We start from the raw sequence: 11,526 nt of genomic DNA on the forward strand, positions 1-11,526 counted from the left end.
AGACTACTTCATCTCCCATTGTCTTTGGATTTTTTTTCTGCAGTATATTTACTCTGAAAGCAATGAAGTGATGTGGACGTAATTAGCATTGCAGATCTTCATTGCGATGCAGGAAAAAACGGGTCCAGGCGGCTGACACTACGCACCGTGAAATAAAACAAATTGACAGCGTGGCACCATGTCGGTTCAGTGGTGGGCCGCACGCGTGTTTCCAATTTCTACACGCCCGGTGGCTTAATAACACCATGCATTCCTTTGTAGCCCTGAGCAACAACAACAGCAACAAAAGAATGAGGGTAAGACTCGGGCTAGCCGAGGCGAAGAACGCCTTATCTGATGACTAACATGTGCACCGACACCTTGCGTAACGTAAAACATACGATTCCGTTTAGAGCGGCAAGGTGTCCGAGAGAAGATCTATAAGCCGAGCTAATTTGGAGCGTATGTCTTTAATGCCATTTTACTGTTGAAAACCGGCGAGCAGAGATAGGATCTAATGTCGCTGCGTAGAGACGGCTCATATGGTAGATATTACAGGCTGCATCTCATTCCTCGCTACAGACTGCCTAGAGTTCTGCCCGTCCCGAACACGTCCCGGTTTCCCAATTTCCATCTGCACGGCTGCTCACATACACATGTTCCTGTGTCCATATTAACTACGTGCGGAAAAAAATCTGCTTCAAGCTGTTTCAAGAGAAAGGTTTCTGAGTTACCATCCGAGCTTGAAGCTCAACGAATTGAGATTCCTCAGAAATGATCTCAATGACTCAACAGTGTTGTAACTCATTTTTAGACAATGCAATATCTGAGTTGCCGTTGTGCAAGAGTGAGCTTACTGGAAACCATAAACAGCATCAGCCTGGAGATGTCTGGGTTTTGTAAAAGAGCAAGGACGAGAACATGCACGCAGTCAAACGTCACTTCAGGTGAGTGTCCTTGTATAGAGTGGAACGGGGAAAAAAATATACAGTATATAAAGAGAAAAATCAGTGTGAGAAAAAATACCCAGCCAGCCCTGATTGACTGGCTGTCAAACTCTGCCTTGATTTATACTGGCTTATAAAAGACTTCTGGCACAATATACACAAAGAAGCTTAAGGTTAAACGTAGCTTCTCACTGGTCCATTTAAGAGCATCTCTTTAAAAATGTGCATGTGTGTTTTGATTCCCGATTTTGTTTTAGTCTAAAAGTAATTCACAACGCATTTTATAGACCTGTGAAAACTGAGCCTGAAGCAAAACTAAGGAAAATGCAGTCCAGAAGAATCAAGAATGATCTGAAATGACTGCTAGCTGTTATTTAATAGTGTAACTGGGTTAAAACTTTAGGGAGCTCCTAAATAAAAATGTGAGTGTTTAGATTTTAGGATTCAAGAAAAGAAATCCATGAAAATGTTACATTTCTCAACAAAACCTAATTTTATTTGTTTATACTAAAATGAATGTTAAAAACGTTCTTAGTGCTGATAGGAACTACAGTATAACTACAGTGTTGTATTCAGGGTTTGATTCGCGGCTCAGGGGTGAGCTCGGGGTTGGATTCTATTCAGGACATTTTGTTGCATTTTCATGCTGAACGAACAAAAAGTCATCGCGTTAATGTTGCTCAATTCCACCACCTGAAACAACACAACAAACAAATTTTAATTAAAGGTGGGGTCTCTGATGTTTGAGAAATGCTTCAGAAAACAAACTAAACAAAAATCAAAACAAACGTGTAGCCAATGAGCAGAAAGGGGCGGGGCTTGTCAATATGGGCAGAGAGAGTGTTCAGTGCGCATGTGTGACATTAGCAGAAAGCGGTTTTAACATTGACATGGAGGATAAAAACAAAGAAAGAAAGAGAAGAAAGGCTTACGATAAGGTAAGAAGTAGGACGTGTTAATATAGGATCAGCTTTCCAGCACTGGAGAGAACTGAAGGAGCAGGAAGTTGGTCACATATTCACAGATTGGAGTTTCCTGAGTCAATAACTCCTGAGCTAAACGCTGTTACTACACAAATAACACCTCTTTTCTATCGTAGTAATGTAGAGACGCAGCTACAACCGTGTTTGTGTAGTAACAGCGTTTAGCTCAGGAGTTATTGACTCGGGAAACTCCAATCTGTGAAAATGTGGCCGACTTTACTTAAGACGTTGGCCAACTTTACTTTTTTCCTTCTCGATAGGTGAGTAACGTTGGTTTTGCTTTGTTACACAGAACTAATATATGCCTTTGTCCTTTACATGATTATGCTTGTGTGTCATTATTGCTTGTTTGTTTATCTGCAATCGTATTGTTCTTCCCTTCAGCTATGATAAAGACACATTTCTTTCCATTAGTTGCCTGGGTTACATATGTATGTGTGGGCGGAGCTATCGATACAGGGGTGGGGCCCATTTGGGTTAGGGGCGTGTTTGTTTTGGTGATTTCAAATGTCAACGTTGGCTTTCAAACAACGGAGACCCCACCTTTAAGTAAATTCAGCAGGAATCTTTTTCAGGGATGAAAACTAATAATCTAATATCAATCAAATTAAATTACAAACAATCCTGAATGGCTGCTTCCATGTTTTAACTGTAAATAGAATTGAATTTGTGTGTTTATCATCAACAGTTACCTTTTACTGCCATAGCGCTAATGATTAGTTTAGATATAAAACAATTCAAATCACTTTGAATCAGTTCTACACTGGAGCTTCAATGCTGTGAACAGATGCGAGATCTGTTTATAGTAAATTTGACTAAACCCAGACGTCTTCTTCGATTAGGAATTTCTTAGTAATCATTTTCCCCTCAGCTGTTTGGTGAACAGGTTCTGAAGAGAAACTTTCATTCTTTTTTAACTGAATTTTTTAAGTTCCACTTCAAAGTACAGCGTTTTCGCAGTCTTTCGCTTACACATATGTAATATTTGTTTTCGTTTTCTTCCAATTATTTATTTAAGAACTTATTTCAATACTTGAAATTGAAGTTTAGCTTGTGTATGTGAATTGATCTGTAAGGACTGCTTTAATTTTGCTGTACTCAGTATAGCGACAAAAAAATTATCTTGAAAATTTTCCTTTTATTATTTTCCTGTTATTTCTATTTTTCTTGTTGTCAGGTAAAGATATGTATATGGTTAGAAATTAGCTTCAACACCAGCAGTAACCGAGCTCCTTCACTTCGCCTATTTACCTAGAGTCAAGGAGGAATGTGTACAACTTTAGAGATGATATTAGGGTCCCAGTAAACAACTGAATTTTTACTGTATATGTTTCAAAGTACTGTATATTCTAATGCACTTAAAAAAATAGAATAGAACAGAGAATTACAATAGAGTCTATCTGTCCCTTTTCTGCAAATAATACTAACTTTAGTTAGAGAGAGAGAGAGAGAGAGAGAGTTCCAGCTTATATACAGTATATATATTTATATAATATAAATATATTTATATATATATTTATAATATATATCAATATAAATATATGTATAAAAAAATGTATATTTGTATTTATAAATAATAAATAAATATTTAATAAATATAAATACATAAATATAAATATATAAATAAATATTTATATTTATAAAAAAAAAATTTGTCTAGAGGTAGAAATTTAAAATGCGCAAAGCAGAACATTAGCATAGTGCTGCATTTTTGCTAGCTTAGCTAATGTTTTTAACTTCATATTCTTTATAATCTTATCGATTGTTAATATCTTAAATTTATCTTTGTATCTCCATTTCGTGTTGCCTGGAGAACGAATCAGGTCTTGACTCATGTGCTAATGTCACTTAGCATGTTAGCTATAAACACACACGTACATACACATACGAGAGGAATGGCAGAAGAATCCTATTCTGTGTCCAGCAAAGCAAAACAACATGTAACACACTTCCAGCGTTAACATCCCGGTCACATCTGCTGTAACATCTGCTTCTTCTTAGATGTGTAGCAAAAAAGAGAGGAGATTCACAAAGGGACCACATCTCTTTCCTTTCACTTTCTCTCATTCTTTGCTCCAACATGAGCTACAAAATATCCTGCAGGAAAATCTAAATCTAAAGAAATAATACTCCGATTGGGTCAACTGTAGATTTATTGTCACAGGATGAAGCTAATTAGTGTCTGGACTTTGCGGGCTAGAAAGGAAAAGCTTTCCTCGACTTTCAGATGAGGTCACGCTAACCATGTTTACGATGAGCTTTCACATAAACTTCTGTGGTATTCAAAAATTTGGAAGCTGAAATGTTCTCCACTCGCTCTGAGCTCTGGCCCGGTGTTGATGTTTCTCAAAATGGCAGAACATGAGGAAGTTCGGTTTGTGTTCAGTGCTGAGAACTAGAAAAGGCAGTAAGTAGTTAACACATGATCAATACGTTCCTAGATGTTGGCAAATGAGGTCATAGTGTAATTTGCATATTCAGTAAAATGGGATTACCATTTGCATATCAAAGCAAGCAAGAACAAGCAAAAATGTGATCAGTGTTTAGTTGTTTAAACAATAGTCATCATTTGAATTGAATTATTTTGGTCATTTTGGAACAATGGTGATCAATGATATGTCATTTAAAACAATAGTGATCAGTGATTGGTTATTTAGGAACATGATAATCAGTGATTGGTCATTTAGAAACATGATAATCAGTGATTGGTCATTTAGAAACATGATAATCAGTGATTGGTCATTTAGAAACATGATAATCAGTGATTGGTCATTTAGAAACATGATAATCAGTGATTGGTCATTTAGAAACAATAGTGATCAGTGATTGGTCATTTAGGAACATGATAATCAGTGATTGGTCATTTAGGAACAATAGTGATCAGTGATTGGTCATTTAGGAACATGATAATCAGTGATTGGTCATTTAGGAACAATAGTGATCAGTGATTGGTCATTTAGGAACAATAGTGATCAGTGATTGGTGTTTGCTTTTTTAAGCGCAACTCTTTAAACTCGTAGTGAGTTGTGTAAGTAGGCAACACAGGTTATGGTAAAAGGTGTATATTCTGAGCAATTTACAAACACATCTGAGATAGAATTTTGTAATATAAAATGTCTTTTTAGCTTTAAATCCACTTGTATACAAGACATAAGCTACATGCTAGTTAGCTAAATCAACCAGCTTAGTTTTTGCTAGTGTACATTTAGCAAATAGTGAGCTCATGTGAAGCATTTCAATAAAGAACGATCGTACAATCGAACACTTTTCCATTTCCAAAGCACAGGTTGACGAGTTCATTTCCAAGCGCATAACAACACTCTCAAAGAAGCGAAATATAAGCTCCAAGTTTGTTATGTTACAATCTTCGGCCACATTTCATCTTGTGCATGCTTGTGCATATCAGTGATGCCATACACAATCTGCGATCAATGCAAACTCTCTGGAAGCTTCCTGTTACACAAAGAAGTGCTTATGAGATGACACCGACCACTGTAAACACCATTCTGCATTTTCCCTGAGATGAACTGCCATCTTTCAGTGCAGACATTTCAGCGTCGTACTCTGCGAGGCATAAACTGGCTCCACCGTCGCCCATGTGGGATCAATCAGCCTCCGCTTGGCTAACTGAGAAGGCGCAGAGGTTTTTACATCCACACGATAGCACGGAGAGGCATTTCTCCTGCGTGTCACGCACAGGCTACGAAGCTAATGCGTTGTACTCGAAAAAGTCAGCAGATGATAAACACTTGCCTAATCGCTTAATAAAGCAAGAGAACTGTGAGGAGCAATGCTTTAGAGAGTGGAGATACAAAACACATGCTAGTTCTTCCTCAGATGCTGTACAGTCTACACACGGAAAAGAAACAGAGCTGGACAGATTCGAGGACTAAAGCACCGCTGCATCGCATCAATGTCTTCAGGTAAAGATTAAAGGAATGGATAAATCCCAAGATGCCAATTTGAACAGGAACTCAGATAACAGCTAATTATAAACATATAATATTAATACATAATAATTTCCTAGATGGGGGGCAGGGTGGCTTAGTGGTTAGCACGTTCGCCTCATACCTCCAGGGTTGGGGGTTCGATTCCCGCCTCCACCTTGTGTGTGTGAAGTTTGCATGTTCTCCCCGTGCCTCGGGGGTTTCCTCCGGGTACTCCAGTTTCCTCCCCCGGTCCAAAGACATGCATGGTAGGTTGATTGGCATCTCTGGAAAATTGTCCGTAGTGTGTGAGTGCGTGAGTGAATGAGAGTGTGTGTGTGCCCTGCGATGGGTTGGCACTCCGTCCAGGGTGTATCCTGCCTTGATGCCCGATGACACCTGAGATAGGCACAGGCTCCCCGTGACCCGAGGTAGTTCAGATAAGCTCTAGAAAATGAGTGAGTGATTGAATTTCCTAGCTAGATCCATGTACAGTACCAATAAAAATCACTTTCCTGATCTGTGGTAGACGTTATATGAACATTACAGGTTAAGTAGCTTCAGTTCCATTTAAACTCAATGTGCATTAATGCCATGAGCTAAATGACTTGCTCATATAAGTGTGTTTGTATAATATTTAAATCCACTGTAGTTCTCAAGTATGTCCGGGGTGGGAACTTGCGCTTATGCTCCGTAGTTAAAATACCAAGCTGGCAGGTGTCACCTTCAATGTCCTCCATGGGTAAGTGATGCGAAAGCCTGCTTTATAATTTTCCATGAATAACAATGCAAAGTATCTCGTTCAGTACGTATGTCTTGCCAAACAGGGTCATGGTAAAGCGTTCAGGAAGTGACCCGAGCTTGACCGAGTAACACTGATCATGTGTTTCATATCTTATTCCTTTAAGACAACATTTTACAGAGTATATAATATGCACTATGGATTAAGGCTGGAACCTTTCACAATTAAGATTTACATCATGATTACTCATGGGTTCCAACTGATCGGATCAGAAAGGCAACGGCGAGTCCAAAATCCGTAATAGTCCCTGATCCCAGACCCTTTAAAATAAAGGACTTGCACTATGTCTACAGATGTGGCTGAAAAGCCAAATCATGTCTGATGTCCAGGGTTTAGGACTTTTAATTGGATTGTGCCATTAAACTGAGCCACGAAATAGAATGAGCCAAAGGAGAGAGCTGTAGTACTGTGAGAAATAAATGAGAAATTAAACTCAGGATGTCGCACACAAAATGTATTAAACTATTTTTTTATGACTTGACATACTAACTAGTGACGTGGCATACTAACTAGTGACGTGGCATACTAACTAGTAACGTGACATACTAACTAGTGACATGGCATCCTAACTAGTGACGTGACATACTAACTAGTGACGTGGCATACTAACTAGTGATGTGGCATACTAACTAGTGATGTGGCATACTAACTAGTAACGTGACATACTAACTAGTGACGTGGCATCCTAACTAGTGACGTGACATACTAACTAGTGACGTGGCATCCTAACTAGTGACGTGACATACTAACTAGTGATGTGGCATACTAACTAGTGATGTGGCATACTACCTTGTGAAGTGACATACTAACTAGTGACGTGGCATACTAACTAGTGACGTGGCATACTAACTAGTGACGTGGCATACTAACTAGTGACGTGGCATACTAACTAGTGATGTGGCATACTAACTTGTGACGTGACATACTAACTAGTGATGTGACATACTAACTAGTGACGTGGCATACTAACTAGTGACGTGGCAAACTAACTAGTGACGTGACATACTAACTAGTGACGTGGCATACTAACTTGTGAAGTGACATACTAACTAGTGACGTGGCATACTAACTAGTGACGTGGCATACTAACTAGTGACGTGGCATACTAACTAGTGACGTGGCATACTAACTAGTGACGTGGCATACTAACTAGTGACGTGACATACTAACTAGTGACGTGGCATACTAACTTGTGAAGTGACATACTAACTAGTGACGTGGCATACTAACTAGTGACGTGGCATACTAACTAGTGACGTGGCATACTAACTAGTGACGTGGCATACTAACTAGTCACGTGACATACTAACTAGTGATGTGACATACTAACTAGTGACGTGACATACTAACTAGTGACGTGGCATACTAACTAGTGACGTGGCATACTAACTAGTGACGTGACATACTAACTAGTGACGTGACATACTAACTAGTGACGTGGCATACTAACTAGTGACGTGACATACTAACTAGTGACGTGGCATACTAACTAGTGACGTGACATACTAACTAGTGACGTGGCATACTAACTAGTGATGTGGCATCCTAACTAGTGACGTGGCGTACTAACTAGTGATGTGACATACTAACTAGTGACGTGACATACAGCTAAGTACGGTGACTCATACTCAGAATTTGTTCTCTGCATTTAACCCATCCAAAGTGCACACACACACACACACACACACACACACACACACACAGCAGTGAACACACACACCGTGAACACACACCCGGAGCAGTGGGCATCCATTTATGCTGCAGCGCCCGGGGAGCAGTTGGGGGGGGTTCGGTGCCTTGCTCAAGAACACCTCAGTATGTAATTATTACATGCTTTGCTGAGTGTTGGCTGTGTGGTCAGGTGATTTTTGGGTTTGTCTCTTTTTTCTTGCCTTATTTCCAACGGATAAATGAAAAAAAAAACAATGATTATGTTTACAGTCCATCAGCGCATGTTTTTTTCCCCTTTTGGTTTATTTAATGATCTGCAGCATTAACTCTGGTTCAAACTGTAAGAAAGGACTAAAAGACATGAAGGCACCCTCAGGAACCCTTAAAAAGCAAGACATTTTATTGTTCCCAAACCGTCCCTTTAAGTATCCGTATCTGTATGGTAACTTCATTATAAGCCTGACTGGAAGTTCCTTTCAGAAAGCCTTGTGTGAGGCTACAGAAATGACTGGCCAAGTTAAAAGTCTATTGTGTTGTGCTACCGTGCGCCACTGAGCACCTTGCCATCCAAAATACACACATCTATCTGAGAAGGACTCCGCTGAGAGCCCGAAGAGCCAAAGCACACTTCAGGAGTGTGGAGCAAATGTGCTCAGCTGGAGATCTGATCTTCTGTAAACGTCCCTCGAGCAGTAGCCACATTCATCATCCTCTGTGCTCAACACTCTGAGATGCTTATAATTATCCGAGCATGTTCAGTAATTAATTTTAATGTCAGTAAACAATTTTAGCTCGATCTAAAAAAAGGACACGTTGACGACGTTCCAAGGCTAACACACCATTTATAGAGCGTGGTCTGATTTATTACAGTCAGGTCTTGGGTTACGGCGGTGCAGAGTGTGCAGAGTGCATGAGAATAAGAGCAGGATAATAGAGAGGAAACTCACTCTGGCAGCGCTCGCCGGATGATGGAGTGTTTCTGTCTGTATACGTCCAGCTTGGACAAACAGCTGCATGAGGTGTGATTGGCGAAGCTGATGGTGACCGGTTTGGGCGGCTGCTTCACGGGGACTGTGATCTCAAACAGCTGCAGAAATGACACCAAAAAAAATAAATAAATGCAGACGATGAGTTAGATTTATAAATGTTAGAATATCAAGAAAGAAAAATCAGAAGAAGGTAAATGATTAAAGCACAGAATAATAAAGGACGAATGAGGAATGTAAGTTTGATCCGGTGATAGAGAAATAAAGCACTTTATCTAAAAAAATAAATAAATACACTGCTTTTTAGGTATCGCTCTTTTATTTCATTTTATTTCTAATTCATAGTCAATGACCTGATTTAGACCCTTAAGAGTGTACCAGGTAGTATTTAACCCTTTTAACCAGTACACCTATGTTCCATGCCACCAGTGTAATAGAATTGGACATACGTGATGTTTTTGATCAGTATAAAGAAGTGTCTGATGTTGTGTCTGTGAGTCTGATCTAAAAGAAATCAGGACTCTGTTGTTCTTTCAGTGTGTTTTACACGTTTGTGTTTGTCCCTTAGATCAGACTCAAACACTGTGCAGAAGATCATCAGGACTCAACTGCCCTCTCTGCAGAGCATCTACCACCACAGAGTCCACAGGAGAGCTGCTTCCATCCTCAAAGACCCCTCCCACCCCCAGCACGGACTGTTCACACTTCTACCCTCAGGACGGAGGTACAGAAGTGTGAAATGCAGGACCTCAAGACTGAAGAACTCTTTCTTCCCCTCTGCCATCAGACTCCTAAACAGCTGACAGGAGTTTGCAACCATGGACATAACTGTTAACTGTTTACATGGACATAACTGTTAACTGTTTACATGGACATAACTGTTTACTGTTTACATGGACATAACTGTTTACTGTTTACATGGACATAACTGTTTACATGGACATAACTGTTTACTGTTTACATGGACATAACTGTTTACATGGACATAACTGTTTACATGGACATAACTGTTTACTGTTTACATGGACATAACTGTTTACTGTTTACATGGACATAACTGTTTACTGTTTACATGGACATAACTGTTTACTGTTTACATGGACATAACTGTTTACTGTTTACATGGACATAACTGTTTACATGGACATAACTGTTTACTGTTTACATGGACATAACTGTTTACATGGACATAACTGTTTACATGGACATAACTGTTTACTGTTTACATGGACATAACTGTTTACTGTTTACATGGACATAACTGTTTACATGGACATAACTGTTTACTGTTTACATGGACATAACTGTTTACATGGAAATAACTGTTAACTGTTTACATGGACATAACTGTTTACTGTTTACATGGACATAACTGTTTACTGTTTACATGGACATAACTGTTTACTGTTTACATGGACATAACTGTTTACATGGACATAACTGTTTACTGTTTACATGGACATAACTGTTTACATGGACATAACTGTTTACATGGACATAACTGTTTACTGTTTACATGGACATAACTGTTTACTGTTTACATGGACATAACTGTTTACATGGACATAACTGTTTACTGTTTACATGGACATAACTGTTTACATGGAAATAACTGTTAACTGTTTACATGGACATAACTGTTTACATGGACATAACTGTTTACATGGACATAACTGTTAACTGTTTACATGGACATAACTGTTTACTGTTTACATGGACATAACTGTTAACTGTTTACATGGACATAACTGTTTACATGGACATGACTGTTTACTGTTTACATGGACATAACTGTTTACATGGACATAACTGTTTACATGGACATAACTGTTTACTGTTTACATGGACATAACTGTTAACTGTTTACATGGACATAACTGTTAACTGTTTACATGGACATAACTGTTTACATGGACATAACTGTTTACATGAACATAACTGTTTACTGTTTACATGGACATAACTGTTTACATGGACATAACTGTTTACTGTTTACATGGACATAACTGTTTACTGTTTACATGGACATAACTGTTAACTGTTTACATGGACATAACTGTTTATTGTTTACATGGACATAACTGTTTACTGTTTACATGGACATAACTGTTAACTGTTTACATGGACATAACTGTTTACATGGACATAACTGTTTACTGTTTACATGGACATAACTGTTTACATGGACATAACTGTTTACATGGACATAACTGTTAACTGTTTACATGGACA

At 38.8% G+C, this 11,526-nt stretch overlaps 1 protein-coding gene across 2 annotated transcripts in view; it reads right to left on the reverse strand.

Annotated features, from left to right (window-relative positions):
* vegfc (vascular endothelial growth factor c) overlaps nt 1-11,526 on the reverse strand; it is a 57,804-nt gene that overhangs the window by 17,696 nt on the left and 28,582 nt on the right. For both annotated transcript variants that reach the window (XM_060873213.1, XM_060873212.1), the window contains exon 4: nt 9,256-9,395. In XM_060873213.1, coding sequence (XP_060729196.1) covers nt 9,256-9,395 — 140 coding nt within the window. The remainder of the gene's footprint in view (nt 1-9,255; nt 9,396-11,526) is intronic.

Source organism: Tachysurus vachellii, chromosome 6 (assembly GCF_030014155.1).
Source record: "Tachysurus vachellii isolate PV-2020 chromosome 6, HZAU_Pvac_v1, whole genome shotgun sequence".
Classification (NCBI taxonomy): Eukaryota; Metazoa; Chordata; class Actinopteri; order Siluriformes; family Bagridae; genus Tachysurus; species Tachysurus vachellii.